This window comes from Scylla paramamosain, chromosome 9 (genome assembly GCF_035594125.1).
Source record: "Scylla paramamosain isolate STU-SP2022 chromosome 9, ASM3559412v1, whole genome shotgun sequence".
Taxonomy (NCBI): Eukaryota; Metazoa; Arthropoda; class Malacostraca; order Decapoda; family Portunidae; genus Scylla; species Scylla paramamosain.
The window spans coordinates 12,456,646-12,478,606 of record NC_087159.1 but is presented as its reverse complement, the minus strand read 5'-3'; the positions used below and the strand labels follow the sequence as shown (position 1 = coordinate 12,478,606).

The 21,961-nt window shown below is 36.7% G+C and overlaps 1 protein-coding gene across 4 annotated transcripts in view; it reads right to left on the bottom strand.

The window, feature by feature from the left end:
- The window catches only part of LOC135103626 (PHD finger protein 14-like), a 41,618-nt gene that overhangs the window by 6,431 nt on the left and 13,226 nt on the right, over positions 1–21,961 (bottom strand). For 3 of the 4 annotated variants that reach the window (XM_064010130.1, XM_064010128.1, XM_064010131.1), the window contains exons 3-15: positions 19,790–20,027; positions 19,406–19,491; positions 18,197–18,351; positions 17,228–17,332; positions 16,692–16,852; positions 15,815–15,977; positions 10,496–10,618; positions 9,389–9,672; positions 5,196–5,358; positions 4,895–5,027; positions 3,446–4,558; positions 2,490–2,900; positions 403–530 (exon numbers count right to left, since the gene is read on the bottom strand). In XM_064010130.1, the coding sequence (XP_063866200.1) occupies positions 403–530; positions 2,490–2,900; positions 3,446–4,558; positions 4,895–5,027; positions 5,196–5,358; positions 9,389–9,672; positions 10,496–10,618; positions 15,815–15,977; positions 16,692–16,852; positions 17,228–17,332; positions 18,197–18,351; positions 19,406–19,491; positions 19,790–20,027 (3,263 nt within the window). The remainder of the gene's footprint in view (positions 1–402; positions 531–2,489; positions 2,901–3,445; positions 4,559–4,894; positions 5,028–5,195; positions 5,359–9,388; positions 9,673–10,495; positions 10,619–15,814; positions 15,978–16,691; positions 16,853–17,227; positions 17,333–18,196; positions 18,352–19,405; positions 19,492–19,789; positions 20,028–21,961) is intronic. The other variant, XM_064010129.1, reaches the window with a different exon arrangement.

Genomic DNA, 21,961 nt, shown 5'->3' with positions numbered 1-21,961 from the left:
GATACACCATGTTTTTTAAATTTTATTTCCATCTTTTTTTTCATGAAAATCTTTATGTGTAATCACATCAACATCCTAGAAAGATTATATAATTTACCCAAGAGTGAATAAAAAGTAACACCCTCAAGATAGCAATACCAATTGCTAACTCCTGGCACATTCACATTTAAGTGTCCTGTAACTTGTAAACCATGGTATTAAAACTGTTTGACAACAGTATATTTCTAACTTAGAATGACTTGATCTTTAATTTATCTGAGTATGTGGCTTTTCTTAAAGGAAATTCTTATATTTTCCATATTTTTCTTCATTAAATATCTACAACAGGGCAATATACTTATCAACAAAAATACAGGTAGTCCTGTAACTTGATAAAATAAAGAACAGTCCTTGTGAACTTACGAGACTGTATTGGTGACTCCCCCAGTCTCACCACACACATCACATTTGCTAAATTGTTGAGGATCACTGGGATCTGATCTCCTGCGATTACTGGAGCCTCCACTTGTGCTGAATGTGTTGGCATGACTCTGAAAGAAATAAAGCCAAAGAGAAGTAAGAATTAAACCTAGAGGATTAGTTGATAATACACGCACATTATTTCATTACTACTAATATATATATATATATATATATATATATATATATATATATATATATATATATATATATATATATATATATATATATATATATATATATGAAATAGTTATTTAAATAAATATAGTTGATGCAGGAAATGTGTGCAACTGAGATGAATGAACTTAAAATATAAATTTCATGTAAATGTAGAATTATGAACAATGCACAAGAGAAAGCCTTACATGAATGGAAAATCAGAGAATCTTTGGTGAGTATGATGGATGTAAAGAACAACAGTAAGTATGAAGGTAAATAAGGCATTGATTAAAATATAATAGTGCAAACACTTCTCTCTCTCTCTCTCTCTCTCTCTCTCTCTCTCTCTCTCTCTCTCTCTCTCTCTCTCTCTCTCTCTCTCTCTCTCTCTCTCTCCTCCATCTTCTATTTCTTGTATCTGAGCATAAACTTAGTACAAGTGAGATATGGATTTAGGATATAGGCAGTGATAAAATATGAAAAGCGTTTGTGTGAATGAAATATATGGTAAGGATAATGAAAATGTACATATAGAGGCTTGTATTAAAGGTAAGGTAATGATCACATGAGCGATGGAGATAGTCATAAAGAATGAGAAGAAATTAAACAACAGGAATAAAATATTAAAGTGGAATGGATGCTATGGGTGTGAAAGGAAAGATAACACAGGGGTACAAGATTGGAATACAATCAGGTCACGACTAACAGGGGTGAGGTTCTGCTGATGGCCCAAATTAGATGCAATTCACATTACGTTATAAAGAAACTAGTGGCAGAAAAATTAAACCATCTCCAGACTAACTATAATGTTCAAATAATTTTATGCCTAAAGCTGAAGGCAATAAATACATAAGAATTCATATAACATAAAAAATAATAAATAAAAAAACAGTGTAATACAGTAAGTCATTAAAAAGACACACTGAGCCACTGTTTACTGAGTACTCACGGTTATCATCTCATATCACCTATGCATATTTTAAATACCTGAATCATTTACTTCCTTGTTAACTTTAGATACTTATGAACATCATTAAGTGCTAACCTTGGATTACCAATACAGTACAGAAACAATCATTAAAAAAACTACACAGCCATTGTTTACACACAGATGATGAATGCCCACTGTTGGTATCACTGGATGGCAGCAGCAGAAGCTGCATCCTGCCCCTCTCCCTGGTCAGTCATTAAACTAGCATTGCTGTGGATGGCAGTGGCGGCAGTAGCTGCAGCATTCCACCCCTCATCTTGGTTAGTCACTAAACTAGCATCCCTGTAAGTGGCAGTGGCAGCTGCTATATCCTGTCCCTCTCCCTGGTTGGTCACTAGACTAGCATCACTGTGGATGGCAGTGGCAGCAGCAGGTGCTGCATCCCACCCGTTATTAAACTAGCTTCACTAAGTGGCAGGAGGGTGGTGGAGGTGACTGCATCCTGCCCCTCTTCCCAATCAGTCACTAAATTAGCATAACTGTTGGTGGCAAGGGGTGGCAGCAGCATGCTGCCACCCCTCCCCAGCGTTAGTGTTACCGCACCCTCCATTACAAACTTGTCAGTGGCTTGCTGTGGCTCATCCCTGTATTACAATATGACTCAGAAGCAAGCTGGCTCCCTGTGTTAGACATGATTCATGTTAGAATATTGTGCATTACTGGTAACATGACTGTACTTGAGAGAAGAGGCTTAACATAGTGCTTGCTACATGAAATCAGAAATTATCTACACCATGCCCTTACAGTAAAAGTGGTAAAAACTCATTAACAATCATTCACAGTAAGAACTCTGGTTTACTTAAGCAACCAGCATCCACAGCATAAAAACCATTCATGATATATGAGTATTGTCTACAATGTACAAATAGGAAAATCTCACCGTAGAGGCCTGACTTGAGGTGGAGGTTGAGTAGTGAGTGCCAGTGGCAGTGCTACTGCTGGTATTGGAGGAGGAAGTAGAGGATGGTGGAGCCATTGGCTGAGTCAGGGTGTAACCTGGAGGGAGAGGTGGATAACCAGCAGGAGGTGTCCTGGTTTGGTAATTAGAATGGGTAACCACTGAACTTGAGGTTGAAGTAGTGCTGGAAGTGGCAGCAGCAGTGGAACTTGAGGTACTAGTAGTGGATGAGACAGTATTGGAGGAGGTAGAGGTGGTAATGGTAGCAGTAGTGGTGGTAGTGTTGGCTGAGGAGACTGAACCCAGTGAGGCCTGGCTTGTGGTTGGGGCTGGAGGTGCTGCACTTGCTCCTTGGGCCACCTCATCCATAGGTCGTGGTGGTAGTGGTTTGATCTGTTCAGGTATTTATTAAGTTAATGAAGATACTAATGTTTATATTATTGATGCAATCATCCAAATCTCAAAACCTTACCACAGAAATTAACAATTCTCTGGTTTGGAAAGATCTTGGGAAAGGGAACAGAACACCTAAAGATTAACAATACAGGTTGCTGGATATATTCTGATCTTTATTATTATTATTACTTTTTATTAAGTTTCTTATAGCATACTGTAAACTTCACCATGAGAAGATCTCAATAACTTAAGGTTACCTAGCATAAATATTTTCATATATTTACTGCTATTCATTAAATATAATACAGAGGTAAGACCATCAGAAAAAAAATATATCTTTAACTCCCAGGAATGACAAATTGTTCTCACTTCAGTTATTGTACATTTCAGAAGGAGAGAACTTCAGGTGATGGTATCTTTTTAAAAAAAACTAGAACAATATAAAGTACAAATGGAAATAGTAAAATTTATCACAAGTTGTGCATGAGATAAGGATTAAATACCTATTCATACCATTTCTATGACAACCATGGCATACAAACCTTTATTCTGAAAGGTGTGAGGATTTCAGATGCCATTTCTCCCATGCCATGTTTATCCCGATGATGATGCTTCTTTCTTTTCTTAACTCCATCTAGTTCTTTGTCCTTGTCTTTTTTCTTTTTTTTGCTTCCATCTCGGTGCCTTTTTTCTTTCCTTGGGGAGGATGGATCATCTTCTGCACTATGGAAGGATTCAGAGGTGGGAGAGTGCAGTGAAGTGACTGATGGCAGTGATTCCACACTGGTGTCCAAATGAATACTGGAGGCTCCTCTTCGCCGTGAGTTGGACTCAGCATTTTCAGCAACTGATGTCTGGAGACCACCTGAAGTTTGATTAGTCTCTGACTCTGCTGATGTTGGAATAGCCTGCTGAGCTTCTGCAGCTGCCTCAGCACTGGATTCAGTTTGATGTCTCCGGCTACGAGTTGGGGAAGAGATCTGAGGGCGAGGCTGTGCTTCACCAGCTTCTGAAGGTTGCCTTCGCTGCCGTGAAGGAGAGCTGGTGGCCTGAGTTGGTATAGGTGGCTGAGTTGAGTCTCCCTGGCCTCGACGGTTCTTGCAAGGTGAAGAGACCTCCGAGTTCTGTGTTACTGTTGCTGTGGATTTCTCAGGTAAAGATGTGGTGGTTACTGTGGGTGCTGCTGTGGACAGAGTACACTGCAGTGACACTACAGGAGATGGTGGTTCAGGATGGACTTTTCTACCTCGAGATGACCTGGTTTCCAGTTGGCTGGTCTGAAGGGTATCCTGTCCTGGCATGTCTTGAGGACCCTTTTTGCCCCGAGCAGCAGCAGTTGTTGGTGACATCTTATTGGCAGGAATGGGCTCAGCCATTGCATTCATTGGAACTGTTTCAGATGAACTGTGTTCTATATCCCCAGGTGATTTCTTTTGCTTTTTTGTTGCTGCTTTCTTACCATCAGAACTTCTCCTCCTCTTGCCACCAATACTTGCAGCCTCTGAAGGTTCTTCTGGAGGTCCAGAGACTGAGGCTACTCCAGGGTGGTACAGGTGTATTGGAGGTTTGTCATCTGTACTTGGGGTTACACTTGTACACGTTAAAGTGGCTGATACTGAACTGCCAATTTGGCTCTTCTCTCCACCCTCAATTCCCTGGAATAAATAAGTTGTATGTAAAGACTTTCATATCCATCATTACGCATCTGTTTAGCTCTGATCCCTCCCAATATAATAGTGTAATTAACCAAAGTCTTGATCACTTATGAGTGCCAGCTGTTACTCATCTGGAAAAAGATTTGAGTTCATACAGCCAATCTATGGGTATGGCTGAAACTAAACATACATAATAAACCTTATCCTTTTGCCCAAGGGGAACAGTAATTGCTCAATATCAGTGAAAATCCTTTGTAACCTGAGGGGATTCAGACCTACACCTAGAAAGGGAGATATGAGGATGGTCTCCACTAAGTGTGTGTGCACTTTCAATACCTTTGTTTCCGAAGCAAGAGAAGGCGAGAATTTGGCAGGTTCTTTGATATTCCTGCGGAGTCTACGAGGTGCTGCTGTGTCCACCTCTGGAGCTTTATCAGAGTCAGAAGACTTGCAACAGTCTGAACATTGCCTAAAAGTGAGAAATTCATTGTTACTTTGTAGGAAGTTAGTACTTCAATTACAGGCATTCATCTGCCTTTTCTGATTTTAATTTACTGTGTTTTCAGTACTTATTGATATGATTACACTGATGAAACTAAATTATTATACAATAATGTGGCAAATAAATGTGGCTTACCATCCCATCTGTTTTGTTTTCTTTGGCATGCGTGTAAGGGGAGGATCCAAGCACGATAAATGGTAGTAATGGCCACAGGTGTCACACTCAATTAATAAATGCTGCTCCTTTGTTAGCTGACACACCCGACATCTATTCAGGGTTAGGCTGTTTGTTCCCATCTCTGGAAAAAGATCCTTGTATAAGTTATGCCACCATTATCATGGAACCATTCTAGACCAGAAAAAATCTTACTTGCACTTGGTTTTCTGGTCTATATTCAAGGCTACATTAGCTCTTACCCATGTTACAAAATCTGGTATCCATAGATCATTATGTGAAACTACAATAAATGCTATATTCACATCACATGAATCCATTCATAATATTACAAATAAGGAAAGTTGGACATTACTTCTGTAAATGTCTCAACATACACATCATAAAAATAATATGTACTTCATGGTAAAGACAAAAATAAATAAATTAATTAATCAATTAATCAATTAATTAATTAATTAATTAATCAATTAATTAATTAATTAATTAATTGAAAATAATAAAATATAAAAAAATTGAACATATTGTATAAAACAGTTATTTCATATAACATACACCGATATGAGTAATTAGTTTAAAAATAATTATAAGACATAGGATAAACATTCTTTTGCCTCTGAAGCTGAAGCTGAAAGCCTTAATATGTCTTGAAGCTGTTGATTAAGACCAGTCATTAATATGGACAATTAAAACTATAAAATTCTATAACAGCTGTTTTTGCATTGCTTGCTGATACTTGAAACAATATTATTTTTATTTGTATTCCAGTTTTATAAATAAGGTTACAACTTAAACCATGGCCTTAAGGGGACAGTCTGCAAAAATAAAGTTTGAAAAAAAAAATAAATAAATAAAAATAATTGTATCATGTATCATTTGACCTTATTATGATGAAGTTTCTTTGCAAAATTCACAAAAATAAAGGTGTTACAGCCCTTTTCCTTCTCACCTCTCCCGTGATGTCATGCTCTTCTGCTGTCCTACACGCAGGCATTGTATATTGCCTTATTATTACTGATAAACGACAAAATATTCTGTTTACATGGTATTCACTGTCATCTCTAGACATCTGGTGACTATACTGGTTATAAATAGCACATATCCCCTCAGGCTGTACCAGATATGCCAGAAAGAGAGAAGTTATGTAGGTTATCTCTCCCATCTGATCTCAATTATCCATCTTACTCTACCTGCATCTAAAGACCTCTTTTTTCCCATCAATATTATGAGGAAGATACCGAGGATCAACATGATAAAGTTGAAGAACCTTGAGAAAGCAGTGGAGAAGAAAAAGCAATTTTGTCAGCCAGCCTCCTCCACCACCTCGTGTGCCTGGCACCCAGTTGACCGCCCTGCGCTTGCTGCCACCCCGTCTCACCTTGCTGTGACTCACCTCACTTTCTAAGTGTCACCACCACCACCATCACCTCAACTCCACCACTTTCTTATGCATCTGCCTCAATGTCTACCTCAGGATTGGCTTCTACACCAGCAAAAACTTCAATTCCACTCCCTATTTCTTCCTGCAAGAAACTGTTTGATTTGTTGAAAGATAACATCCCACAAACCAAGATATATGAGGAGTTCATTATCTCTTCTTTGCAACTGTAGCACAGTTGAAGTGTCCCAGAAGAGGTTGTAGGGACACTCCCAGTCACCCTACATGTCAACTTTGACACAGATGTGACAGTTATCTGCAACAGCTGCAGTGTGATCCTGTGAGACACACACTTGCTCTTAAATGAGTCTCTGCATAGAAAATTATTTACCAAATGCTCAAGAGTAAAACATCCAGGCCATTTTTTTTAATTACGTTTGTGGCTCGGGTGATGACTTTAAAACACAACTTTGGCAGAGAAACTAACTTGGTGACACACCTGCTAGGGACTGACCCAGATATCTTCCAGTCCATGGAAATAAGTGACAAGGAAACTGAGCAAGTTGTAGGCAGAAAGAAGAGGAAGGTGAAGAAGCAGCTTCAGTTCAGCAATGACTATGAGCCAAGAGGGTATTAGGAAAACCTGGTAACAATGAAGGAGGTAGGGCCTCCTGTTACCCACGCCTTTGAGTGTATAATATTTTGCAAAGGAAAGGCGACCAAGTGCCAGCTAGTTACTCCAAAATATCTTGTGAATACCATCTATTGCTCCATAAGGAGTCAATGCATGACATAACATACATAATGGATGCTGTTTTGCAGAAAAAGCAAAAATAGAAGACAAAAATAGTTGTTGGCCTTTATCTGCAAATATCTTTGTTCATCGTTTTTTCTTCTTTTCATTATATCCTGCCAACCACAGCACCAATTCTAATGAAACTTTTGCATATGAAATAATGATAAAGTTGCTATTTTTGTTGGAAGCAGATTTTAAAAATTTTGGTTATTTATATTTATAAATTAGCAACATTTTCTAGACTGGACCAAAATTTTAAAAATTCTGCAAACAAAATTTTCAAGGAAATTTTTAAAATCCTTCCCAACAAATTATTTATAACTGAATGTACTTCACTTTTCAATTTTTTCCATCAACTTTGTCTCAGAAATAACAAATACAGTGGAACCTTGGTTACTGAACGTCTCCCTTTCCAAACAACTCGGTTTTCGAACAAAAACTTCCCACAATGCCATCACTATTGCACAATTGCATTTTCCAAGTAGCTTTTCCCAGCAGCAAGATGTCTAAGTGTTATGGTCACCTTCATTTTGGAAGTGAGTGGGTTGCTTCTCTCTGTGTCACTCTGTTAGCCTTCCCTCACTTGATCATTGACAAAGAGAATGCCTGCATGATTTAAACAACATCTTTTGATGAGTTCTGTGTCACTAAGTGTCACTTTTTTTTTTTTTTTATGTAGGAGGGACACTGGCCAAGGGCAATAAAAGTCCAATAAAAAAAAAGCCCACTGAGATGCTGGTTCCTGAACAGGGTCTGAAGCAGTAGTAAAAAATTGAAGGATAAGTATCTTGAAACCTTCCTCTTGAAGGAATTCAAGTCTTAGCAAGGTGGAAATACAGAAGCAGGCAGGAAGTTCCAGAGTTTACCTGAGAAAGGAATGAATGACTGAGAATACTGGTTAACTCTCGCATTAGATAGGTGGACAGAATAGGGGTGAGAGAAAGTCTTGTGCAGCGAGGCTGCAGGAGAAGGGGAGGCATGCCATTACCAAGATCAGAAGAGCAGTTTGCATGAAAATAGCGGTAGAAGATAGCTAGAGATGCAACACTGTGGCGATGAGAAAGAGGCTGAAGACAGTCAGTTAGACAAAAAGCTTTTGCTTCCACCCAGTCTAAAAGAGCGGTATGAGTGGAACCCCCTGAGATATGTGAAGCTGTGAAGCATACTCCATACATGGACAGATAAGGCCCTTGTACAGAGTTAGCAGCTGGGTAGGTGAGAAAAACTGGTGGAGACATCTCAGAATGCCTAACTTCATAGAAGCTATTTTAGCTAGAGATGAGATGTTAAGTTTTTAGTTTAGATTATAAAAAAAAAGGACAGACTAAGGATGTTCAGTGTAGAAGAGGTGGACAGTTGAGTCACTGAAGAAGAGGGAATAGCTGTCTGGAAGGTTGTGTTGAGTTGATAGATAGAGGAATTGAGTTTTTGAGGTAATGAACAATACCAAGTTTGCTCTGCTCCAATCAGAAAATTTTTGAGAGATCAGAAGTCAGGCATTCTGTGGCTTTCCTGCGTGAACTGTTCACTTCCTGGATAAAAATGTCTAAGCTGGAGATGTGGAATGGCCATCTTAGCAGTGGGAGCATTGGTCATTACCAGCTAAGACATGAGAACAAATTAATCTATTTTACATTAATTCCTATGGGGAAAATAGTTTGTTTTTTAACAATTTGGATTTCAAAGGGCATTCAAGAACAAATTAAGTTAAAAAACCAAGGTTCCATTGTATCAAAATTTTAGTTTTTCAAAAAATTGCAAAAACACCATTAATGTGATTATTTATGATGTGATACACACGAAACTTAGTATGTAACGTATCCTCACTATTATGCACAATGTACTGGATTCTTGAAAATCAGACAAATAGCGATCTTAGGATTTTGGCCAGACAGTCCCCTTAAGAAAGGAAAACTCAAGAATCAGACCCATGTCATACTAAGATATCCAGCAACAAAGGAAAATGGCAGTATTGCTGACCTTGCAGCCTCTGGGACCAATACTCACCTCCAACAGGAGGGGCATGGTCTGTCATCATCTTGGCTGCTGCCTTTGTAATAATTGGTCCTCGCAAACTGCCTTTAGGGAGTGGTCTCGTTGGCAGTGGGGGGCTTGGGGGATTGTGTAATGCTGCCACTACAGGAGGCAATGGCAAAGGGCGTCCTGCCAGGCCCTTGAGAAGATCGTGCAACTCTAAGGCCTTGTTAAGAAGTACATCATTCTCTGACTTGAGATTTTCACATTCACATTCCATCTGATTACACCTGTTGTGATGAGTAATTAATGTGATTAATTTTTGGTGACTACATTGCTTACATATGGTTTAAATGGTGGAGCACCACATTATGGGGAGATTTTTAAGGATTAAATCTTCTACCTACAATGAAGGAGTTTTCCCTGCAAATGAAATGTACACTGTATTTAAAGCATAAAATATGTGCCACTTTATAGTAAAAACATTCAGTATCTTGAGGATGATGATGCTAGCATAAGATGTGTGCCACTTCATAGTAACAAAATTCAGTCTCTTAAGATGATGGTGGCAAGAAACTACTGAATGAGGTGGATAATGCAATGCAAGCATGAATTATTATGGCCAAGTCACTGAAGGGGATTCTAAAGAGAATTTGGGACTGAATATATCACTGTAATAATGAAGTTAAGTACAGTAAACTGCTCAGAGAGAGAGAGAGAGAGAGAGAGAGAGAGAGAGAGAGAGAGAGAGAGAGAGAGAGAGAGAGAGAGAGAGAGAGAGAGAGAGAGAGAGAGAGAGAGAGAGAGAGAGAGAAAGCAGAAAAAGTGCTTAAGTAAGTCAAACAACATGGCTATGAGACTGAAGAAACCTCTAAAAATCAGAAAACAAACAAGTAGTACTTAATTACACAGCTTAGTAAATTGCCAATGGGTAGCTTTAACCAAACACAATGACAATGACAACAATGATGACAACATATAATTGAGTTTTTTATATACATGCCAACCTTTAAAGTCTAATGTCCTTGAACATCTCTGAAATTTAGTCTACTTCAACAAGAATGTTCAAATTGTAAAATTAGTAAAATAATAAAAAGCTTGAAAAATTCTCACTTAATCCTGAGCTGTGTCTCCTCTTCAACCAACTGAGAATTTTCTGTAAGGAGATGATCCAAGCGATCCTTCATCTCTGTTAATCGATTTGTTCGATCCAGGTAGTAACTTATGAACTCAACACTGCAATGAACAAAGGTATTATAATATTACATTCACAGAATATTAATACAAAGGTGATGTTTTTTTTAGTACATCATGTGTACTAATGTGTATGAGTATCTGTGAATGTGCACTTGCTAGACCATCTGGATATTTACCAAGTGCACATTCATTGATACTTACACACACACACACACACACACACACACACACACACACACACACACACACACAGATGTGCCACCCAGCTGATTGGACGCAGCCACAACAGCTCAAAGGATTTACCTAGGTTTTGGTTGTACAGTGGGCTGAGCTTGAGTGTGGTCTCCATAATAGGGAATCGTGTGATGTTTGAGTGTAGGGGAAGTGAAGTGTAAATCGGGAAGTGGCTGAATGGGTGAAATGGGAGTTGTGTACAGGTAAACATTGTCAAACATTGTCAGTGATATCAACAGGGAAGATAGTAGACTTAAACAAGAAGTACTGTTAAGAAATCAAGAAACTCAAGGAAGAGAATGAGGAGTTAAAGAAAGCTTTACAAGGGAGATTAAGGTTGGGAAAGTAAAAGAGTGACAGAGGAAGCCAAAAGTCGGAAAGAAAAGAGAGAACAACAACAGAAAGTGGATATGGAGTAATAAGTCAACAACAACAGGAACACAATAAGGATATGGAAAAGCAAGTGATTAAAATAATAAAGGAAAAAAGTAATCTTATAGAGAAACATGGTACAGAGAAAGATGCATATGGTAATATTTAGGGTCAAGGAGAACCTACCAATGAAAATAGCTAGAGAGAAAGAAGAGGTGAAAAGGGCTAAAGAAATTATAGCAGAAGTGGCAGGAGAAAGAGAGGAGATGGTTGAACAAATTTGCAAGACTGGAAAGTATGATGAAAATGAAACAAGACCAATGAACATGTCTTACAAAGAACAGGAAAATTGGCAAAAGTAAAAGGAATGTGGGGAATATAGATAAAGAGACATGAACGAAGAAAAGAGAAGTAAAGTGAAAGAGTTGAGAGTGGAGGAACAGTCAAAAAACGAAGAGAGAACACAGGAACAAGCAAGGAAATTCATGTTTCATGTTGTGGACATGAAAGTAAGGAAATGGTGGCACAAAGCGGGAGATCACCAAGCGGAAGCTTAAAAATTACCTATACAAATATAGATGGTTTGGTGTCGAGCCTACTGGAACTTAAAGACTACCTAAAGAGCAATAAATCAGATGTAGTATGTTTAACGGAAACCAAACTAAAAGAGGAAATAAAGCTTAAAAATTACCTATACAAATATAGATGGTTTGGTGTCGAGCCTACTGGAACTTAAAGACTACCTAAAGAGCAATAAATCAGATGTAGTATGTTTAACGGAAACCAAACTAAAAGAGGAAATAAAGCTGAGATTTGCAAAGGAAGGACATGGAGCAGTGACAGAAAAGGAAAGGGTGGAGGAGTGATAATATTGATAAAAGAGGATATTGTTGTTGAGGAAGTGGAATATGGTGATGGAATGGCAGAAACTTTGAGTGTTAAGATCAAAGGAAGTGAAAAAAATGAAGATTATTGTGACGTATATACCATCAAAAATTAATGCATGGGAGACCAATAGATACAAAATTATGCAACTAGAAACAAAAAATAGCATAGAAGAAATGATAAGGAAAAGTAAGAAAGTGCTCTTAGTAGGCAACTTCAACACTAAAGGAATTAACTGGGAGGAGATGGAAGTGAAAGAAAATGTTGGGTCATGGAGTGAAAATGCATACCATGATGTTAATACAATGAGACAAACCTACAAGATGCAGAGAAGAACCATCACAGCTGGACTTAGTGTTTATGAAAACCCCAGAAAGTAGACCAAGTATACATTGTCTGAGTCCCATGGGAAGAAGTGATCATGTGACAACATAAATAGTACTACAGGAGGAAAACAGTGTTGCACAGGAATGACCAATTTAGAAATGGGAGACAGAACTATGCTAAGGCAAACTATGCAGAGCTTAATAAATTTTACGGAAAAAAAAATAACTGGAAATAGCTATTTGAAGGTAAAGTAGAGCAAGAAAAATATGAGATATTTTTGAGCAAGTATAGAGATGAGGTGCAACAGTTTGTACCAAGTTATAATCTGAAAATTGGAAAGCATGATATGGGGAAGCAATGATATAGTGCCAGGTGTGTAGAAGCAAAAAAGAAAAAAAAGGACAGAACATGGAGGAAGATGATGAGAAAACTGAACAGAAATACTAAGGAAGAATACAGAAAGGCAAGAAATGAATATAGTATAATAAAAGAGAGAAATCTTGAAAGTGACATAGTAAGAAAATCCAAGGAAGAGCTCAAACTATTCTACAGATATATAAATGGAAAAATGAAACATAGGGATGACATTAAGAAGAGACGGATGAATTTATGAAACTACTGAGGAGATAAGTAAACTAATGAATCAGAGTTTTCAGTCTGTGTTTATAAAGGAAACTGATTTTGTGGCACTGAAAGTGGTATCACAGAATGAGGGAATACAAGAGATGCAAGTAAAGAGACAAGAAATCAAGAAACTGCTGGAAGAGCTGGATGCTAGGAAAGCTATGGGACCAGATCAAGTAAATGGATAGATATTAAAAGAATGCAGAACACAAATGGAGGAACCCATATGGGATATAATTAACAGCTCACTGAAAGAAGTAAAAGTACCAAGGGAATGGAAAAGAGCTAACATAGTCCCAATAAACAAAGGGGGAAATAAAGTGGAACCATTAAATTACAGACCAATGTCACTAACAAGTATTGTAAGCAAGCTTTATGAAATAGTAATTAAAGATAGATGGGTGTAAAAAAAAAAAAACTGGATTTAGGAAAGGGATATCCTGTGTCACAAACCTATTGAACTTTTATACAAAAGTAATAGATGGATTGCAAGGGTGGGACGGATGGGTTGATGTGGTATACCTGGATCTCAAAATAGCATTTGATAAAGTTCTCCACAAAAGTCTTATGTGGAAGTTAGAGAATGAAGGACTAAAGGGAGCAACACTGTGACAGATGGATAATTATTTATAAGGGAGGGAAATGAGAACAGTATTCAGACATTAATTCAAGTCAAATTAATTCAAGGTGCGAAGTGACAAGTGGGGTACCGCAAAGATCTATGTTGGCACCTATTATGTTTGAAATGTATGTAAATAATATGACAAAGGATATAAATAGTAATATAAAACTTTTTGCTGATGATGAAAAAATAATGAAAATAGTAAAGGATGAAAATGACAGCAAGGAGTTACAAAAGGATATTGACGAGATACATGCATGGAGCCAAAGATGGAAACTAAAATTTAGTGCCAGAAAATGCCCCATGTTGGAAATAGGGAAAAGTAGAAAGAGACCTTCGTGGGAGGAGAAATAATATCAAAAAGTAATGAAGAAAAAGATTTGGGAGTAATGATCCAGGACACACTATCACCTGAAAGGCACATAAACGGAATATTCAGCTCTACATACAGCTTGTTAACAAACAATGGTATGGCATTTAACTATTTAGATTAAAAATTATGAAGAAAATTATAACAAGCATGATATTACCTAAACTGGAATATACAGCAGTAGTTTGGGCTCTACATAGAAAAAAATATATGGAAACTGGAAATACAGAGAATAGCAACAGAGATGTTACCAGAATTGAAAGACTTAAGCTATGAAGAAGGACTTGAAGAGATGGGATTACCAACACTACAAGAGAGGAGAGAAAGAGAAGACCTAAAAACAGTGTACAAATTAATAAACAATATAGGAAAATGAGACAGAAATGACTTGGTACCATATATGGAGGAGGAAGAGAGACAGACAAGGGGGCATGGGGAAAAAAATAAAGAAGAGTGGATGTTTGAATGACATCAAGAAATACAGCTTCCCATATCGAACTATTGAAGTCTGCAATGATTTGAAAAAAGAGATGGTTTTGGCAAACAGTGTTCACATGCTTGAAGAGAAACTGGATAAATATGGTTATGGAGACAAGACAAAATGAGCTTTGGCTCATGCCCTGTGCAATACAACTAAATACACACACACACACACACACACACACATCGATAATTGTTACTGTTCTGTTCCTGCCAAGCTGCTCACTGACTGGTCTATGTACAGTGCTTGACAAAAAGATCTCACATCCTGCTGAAAACACAAACTTTATAAGTAGTTTAGTACACTGTATTCTTGTAAGAAATGTGTATGATGTAATGGTGCACAGCCTTCAAGAAATCACAACAGCTTTGATACTAGCCAGCACCTTAGTTGTTTGTGGGCATCAAGCAAGGCTGGTTGTGTTTTCCCTCTTGTATACAAATATGCCCAAATTTACATAGGTTTTGTGTCTTTGCTGGTTCAATATGAACTTGCTCTGAGGGAGACATGCTACAAAACTAGGGAAATAAGTGAGTTGGTTGGTCTAACATTGTTGACAGTGTGGTAATGTTCTATGAATCACATGAGGGGATATAAAGGCTTGTCACTCATTCTCACACCACCAAACAACACAGTACTAATTTTCTTTACTTGTTTACACCATCAAACACCACAGTATTAATTTTCTTTACTTGTCTTGGTATCACATGTTGGATGGACTCCACAAAGCACTTCACCACATTCACAGCTCTCAAAAAAGTCGTTTTTTTTTTTTTTTTTTTTTCTTTCTTGGCACAGGTAGCAAACCATTAATTTCCTTCCTATGATGCACATACCACTGCCTTGCTTTCAACTTTGTTTGACCAACCAACTCACTGACTTCCTTAGTTTCTTTGCCTAGCTCTTTCAAAGCAATGACTGGGGCTGTATAAACTAAGTGGTTTTAATTAGTAGAAACCATATTGAATCAAGTCACAAAATCCAACAGGTACAAGTGCCACAACTTTATCTGACATATTTGTCTAAAAAATGCAACAAACAAAACTTGCCATAATGTTTCAGACCAATCACCAAGGCATCAAATCTTTTGCTAAGCACTGTATAGTTATTCTCTGTTAAATAAATATTATAGGATCAGCCAGACTGTCACTACGTCCATACAAATACTTAGTCAATAAATTACAAAAAAAAAACTCCAATAATCACAAAAACTTACAGATACCTTTATGCTAAATATATATATGCTAATTATGATTGTAAAGATTGGTGAGGGGAATAAAAATTGAAAATTTTTTTAAATATCAAGCAGGGAGAACTTACTTGAAGGCAGGAGGAATATGCCATTTCTTTCTAATGTCACCAACACTAGTAGAGTGAAGGGGCTGAGATTCTGTACTTAAGCCCATCAGTTCTGTCTTGTGAAGCAGCGACCGAAAAAGGGATGCTGAAGTGGAGAGAGCTCTTGGCATCTTCTGAGTAGGATCTGTGGAAAAGACCGCTAATGAAAACTAGTCAAATGAAGTTGCTTTCACATACTATCAATTTCCCATCTCCTTCCACTGCTACAACTCTAAGAAGCTCTATAATTAAGTCTGGATGAGTTGGAAATGTGATTCTGAAATCACTTGATATCTCATATGAAAATTTACCATGCATCATTCACTCTGGAATTTGTATCATGGTCTGTATGTACATAGATGAGCTGTACTGTGTGCCACCTTTACAGCTGACCAGGATTTTCCTGCATCCACCAAACTTAAGGGTGTACCTGGCTTTCTCCTCTGAACTGCTGGGCTCCTACCTTAGCTGAATTAATCCATGATGCATATAATTTGCCAATGATATTAATGACTGTGAAGCTAATATGAACGACTACAATGATGATAGTAATGAAGAAAGAGAAAACACACTAAAAATTAGGCAGGAGCAAGTGGAAGCTCAAAGATGAGCAAGGCAGCAAGTAGGGCTGTTAAAGTGAGTAGTGATGACAGCAAAAAGACATGGTAACTAGCATAGATCAGGCTCCATGTGCATAATTTTGAGAGAAAGCAGTGTGTGGATGGGATATGGCACAGATAACAAAACCCATAAAACAAAGCAGGTTACAAGTATATGATTATGCAAAAGAAAATGCCACAAAATTGATAATCTTAATATATCATAACAACAGCAGTAAAACATAAATACAGGATCGTACACCATGGTGTGGGTCTATTGTTTTTGTTGAAGAGATATTTATCTCTGTAGCGACCTAATTTGCGCTGAATTCTGTCTTGAGTTTCCTGGCTTGAGCCAGATTTATCTGCCTCTCCTTGTTTCATGTGAAGTTGCAGGGCAAGCCAGTTTCGTTTTCTTCGTCTGAAAAAATAAATAAAATTTATAATGTTTGAAGCCCTCTATCAACTGAAAAACTGTTGCTCATTATGGTAATACTTCTTGAAGAAATCTCGTCACTTACTCCAACTTCTCACTGAACAATAACTATAAAACAACATATGAAAACTGATCTTAGCAGATAACAATTTTTCACACATTTGGAATAACATAGTGAGAGAGAGAGAGAGAGAGAGAGAGAGAGAGAGAGAGAGAGAGAGAGAGAGAGAGAGAGAGAGAGAGAGAGAGAGAGAGAGAGAGAGAGAGAGAGAGAGAGAGAGAGAGAGAGAGAGAACTGATGCATGAGTACACTACTTTTCTTAAATTCCCAGAAAAAGATGATCACAGAAAAGTACTTGCCTGATAAGTTCCCGGTCAGTGTGAAGTTTACAATGGGCATAGTAAGGATCTGCTTGGTCAGCCTCCCCATGGTTTACTTCTGATAGCAAGCCTTCTCGCTGGGCACTGTTTTAAGTTTCAAAGCTCTTCTTCACTCATCACATATTATTTAAATTTTACCATTACATCATAAAATGGTACAAGTAAAAATAAATAAATAAAACATACATATACAAAATAGACTATTTGAATAAGGTATTATCTAAAGTAGCCTTATATGTTAATTTGATTAATATGTTAATTTGGTTGTGAAGAGAACAAAGTAAATTAAGAAGAGGGTGGATTTTATAATTAAAGATGCAAGCTGCAAGTGGTATGAATATTTTGTATCATTAGTGGATGAAAGACGGTTTCTTTCACCACACTAGACATAATTCTATAGCCATGACAAAAAAAAAAAATAAAATAAATAAATAAAATAAATAAATAAATAAATAAATAAAAAACTGGGACTGAGTTAAGTTTAGAACTAGAATCAAATCATCACTTTGGCTCCCTATTGATACATCACAACTAATGAAAGAATTTACACTCGAACTCAACAATGGGATTGAAATACAGAACAAAGAGCACTAAAACCATATAGCATATAGAACCCATCCTTCATTATTATCTGTCAAACTTTAAGATTAATAAAGATGCTACACAAATATCCTCTATGTTGTCAAGAAAGTGTATATAAAGTACCCAATTTCTTCAAGTATAGGTCAAGTTCTGAAGGCCAAATATTTAGGCAAAAGATTGGGGGTTGACTAATGCACATGGATCAAATTTCTTAGGTTGAAAATCCATAAGTCCAAATGTGATACATAAGGCTGGTCAGTAGCAAGTCTTGGCTTCAAAAATGAAGACTGAGTGAGGTGTTGGAAAAACTGTTATACAAATAGAATAGCCATGTGATGAAGAAATATTTGGGAGAAAGAGCCTCACCAGGTAACATGAAAGTAGCCTCTACACATGCCAGCGTCACAACCAATACAAACACCAGTGCGGGAGTAGCGCTCATCCTCACAGAGTGTGCAGGTCTTAGCACCCCACTTGCTGTATGGCATCTCAAACAATGTGGGAAAGGACAGCTTGTCAACCTGATGGTGAATATATGAATTATACACAATACCACCTCAACCTGATGGTGAAGACATGGATTATACACAATACCACCGTAAGTAATATCATGACTGCATAATTATTTCAGTGATACAAGTTATCATGTTGATGTGTAAAATATTGGTATGTATGTACATAAAATTTCAATTTAAAGACTGCACCTTTTCATTCTCAAATTACAGCAACTGAACGTCAAATCAAAATATTTCAAGTTAAAAAAGTTAATTTTCAAATTAAATTAATTTTGAATAAAATGTGAAATTTTAATGAAAACAACAGAAATTTAATCTAAAACAAGTGAAATACAATACAAAGCACTGATAATGTCATTTCAACTATCACACCAATGATGTGCCTTAAAACTTGATGGTGTAACCATCCCAAAAGCATCTTGCTAGTGAGGTACAGCAACAGGATTTATAATTAGAAGATAACAGAATCTTTTCTTCATATAATACTGTGTATAAAGAAAAGAAAAGACTATTATGTAATGCACAACATTTTGCTTATCTTCTTTTTTTCACATTAATATAAAAGGAATGCCAATTATCATGGAACTTTTATTTTTTTCTTGAATAACTACAGTATGTCTACTAATGTGTACAAAGAATACTTCAACAAAACTTTATCCAGTGTTGCTTTATTCATATATCTATTTGTACTGAGATACAAGAAGTAATCTTCAACAGTTAATTTTTGTGAAAAAATCTATGCATATTATTCTGAACAAAATACAGTTTTTAAATTAAAAATATATTTTCTTTTCATCTCTACAGTTGCAATTATCTCTTTTCCTCATTTGCTTACTCTGATTTAAAATTTGGTTGTTTTAACTTAAGCAAGCTGTTTTAAGCTCAATTTCAGATAATTTAATTGAAGTTTAAATTACTTTAATTTAAACCTGTTGTTTGAATTTGAAATAAATTTATTTTAATTTGGAATTAAAGCTATTTTAATTTGAAATTTACCTGTTTAAATTTGAGGGTAAAAAGGTATAGATCTATAACAAATGTATGCAACACATGCAGTTACCTCACTGAATGCAACACCTGGAATGTATAAGGCACAAACCAAATGGACCCATCTTCCCATTTCTGTTTCTTTAAAAATTGTATAGCCTGAAAATAAAATCCAACAATGATTAACATTTTCTAAAGCACACATTTAAGACGAAGAAGAGGATTTGATGAAAATAAAACTTACACATTTATGAATCACTATATACATCTTCAATGACACTATAAAAAAATAAAATTTGTCTGACTCAAAACTATACTTGGTCATTCCATCAAAAGATATGGCTTACATCATTTATGCAAGATAAAAATTCATGACAGCTGAATTATCTCAGAGATACATGGAACATTAACAATGTTAATTCCCTAGCAAATAAACTAAGCAAAGCTTTATACTCACCCAGATTTGGACACAGCTCACAGGGAGGATCAACGACACCTGCCTTACATGCATCACAGAACCATGGCTCTGTGGAGCATGAAGACACAGTGCTGGAGACAGACACTGAGTCACTGATGCCATAGCAGCCCTCATGCACAGACACACTGCATCCATCACAAGTCACTATTTCATTGAGGTCATCTGAATGGTCCCCCAGGCACACAGAGCACACCAGTATCTTGGGACGCTCAAAGCCCTGGTAAAATGAGTCTTGTCTGTTACTAGGTTTATTTACTTTTACACAACTTTCTCTATGCTTCAAATGTAACTAGTACTTAAAAAACAGCACAAACTTTTACACACACACACACACACAAAAAAAAAAATAAATAAATAAATAAATAAATAAATAAATAAATAAAAATAAAAATAAAAATAAAAAATCACCATTCCCTTAACCTTGAGTACAGAACCAACTATATTCCACCTTTAAACTGAGGATTAATTTCATCCTAACCTTTCACAATATCAATTAATTTTTTGCATCATATGAGTATTCTATCATTAGATTTTATATTAATTAAACATAAATTAACTGCCCAATAAGATGCAAAGCACACAACAAAATGAATGTAAAATTTGAGTATTGTAGATTGGTTGGAATTCATGGCAAATCTGGTGAACTTTCTACTGGCAGCCATTATTACCTAGATACTTTACTGAATTTTGAATTGTCAAGATATTTCCATTCTTGCTAGAATACTATCCCAAATGGTAATTTACATTAGTACGAGTATATGATGGATATGAGGCTTTATAAGATATCTGATATCTTAAGATATTAGTATGAATCTAGCAATCTTCGGGAGTATGTGTAATAATAATAATAATAATAATAATAATAATAATAATAATAATAATAATAATAATAATAATAATAATAATAATAATTAGTTTATTAATCTGCAATCTTTACTTGTGTGTGTGTGTGTGTGTGTGTGTGTGTGTGTGTGTGTGTGTGTGTGTGTGTGTGTGTGTGTGTGTGCGCGCATTTCTGTTTACCTACTTGTGACATACAGGAAAAAACCTATGCTCATACTATTCCATCTCCATATCTACTAGAATCCAACTTTTTCTTAATTATGAATAATTCTCGCCTAGACCATTCTCTCATCCTGGTTATTTCAGGCTTCTATGCTTTTGTTGAAAAAGCTTCTTAATGTATGTTCCATACACACTCAGGCAGCCTGTCTGGCCGCTTGTGCAAACCAAGACTGTTCAGGCAAAACTGAGCATGTATGGGACGTTGAAGCAGCCTGTGTACGATGCCTGCAAGCCGCCAAAGAGGCTACCTCATAAACCTGTAGCTGACAGGTTGGCTCTATCTGGCCAGTGTCCAGTCAGGCCTGTTTGAGTATGTATGGGCACATGAGGCAGCTTTGAGGCCACATCTCTCAATACAGCACTCATGAATATGTTTGCTGCAAACAAATCTTCCAGCTTTTGAGGTTTGATATAAAACGGAATTTTTTTTTTTTTTTTTTTTTAAATATGGAAAAGAATATATATTTGTCTATTTTATTTATATATCTAGTGGCACAAAAACTGGGACTTATGGCGACACAACTGAATATTTAACTGCAGATTTTAAAGGATAATATGTTTGAAATATTACATTTAAATTATGCATTACGAGGCAGAAGATCAGTTTTCCATGCTCAGAAGTAGCTCACGTCTTCATAAAACATGGAAAAAAGTTTTTTTTTTATTATTATAGAAAGAAGTTACTCTTTCTGCTCTTCTTGTTCTTCTGTAATAACTTGTAGGTCACTGCAACAGCTGCAGTTGCAAGTAGATCTAACTCTTTCGTATACAGGGGAGAGGCCATGCCCTTCACTCCATGGTGTCTCACTAGAACTGAGCTGTTGCCTTGAGGCAGGACTGAAAAGTGTGTGGGTGATACAGGCCGTCCTGTCTGGCTGGCTGTTCAGGTGGCCAGAGATGCAGTAAGGTTTCCTTTTTCATACCGGTAATTATTCTTAGCCCATGAACATTCCAGCTTGACATCTCCAGTAAGTTTTTAAGTGGTAGATCTAGTGAAGATGGTTCCCCTTCACCTTTAAATCTTGCTCTTTCCTCAATTCACTGTTTTAATCCTCATTCCCAATTCCAACACCATGCTTCAACAGG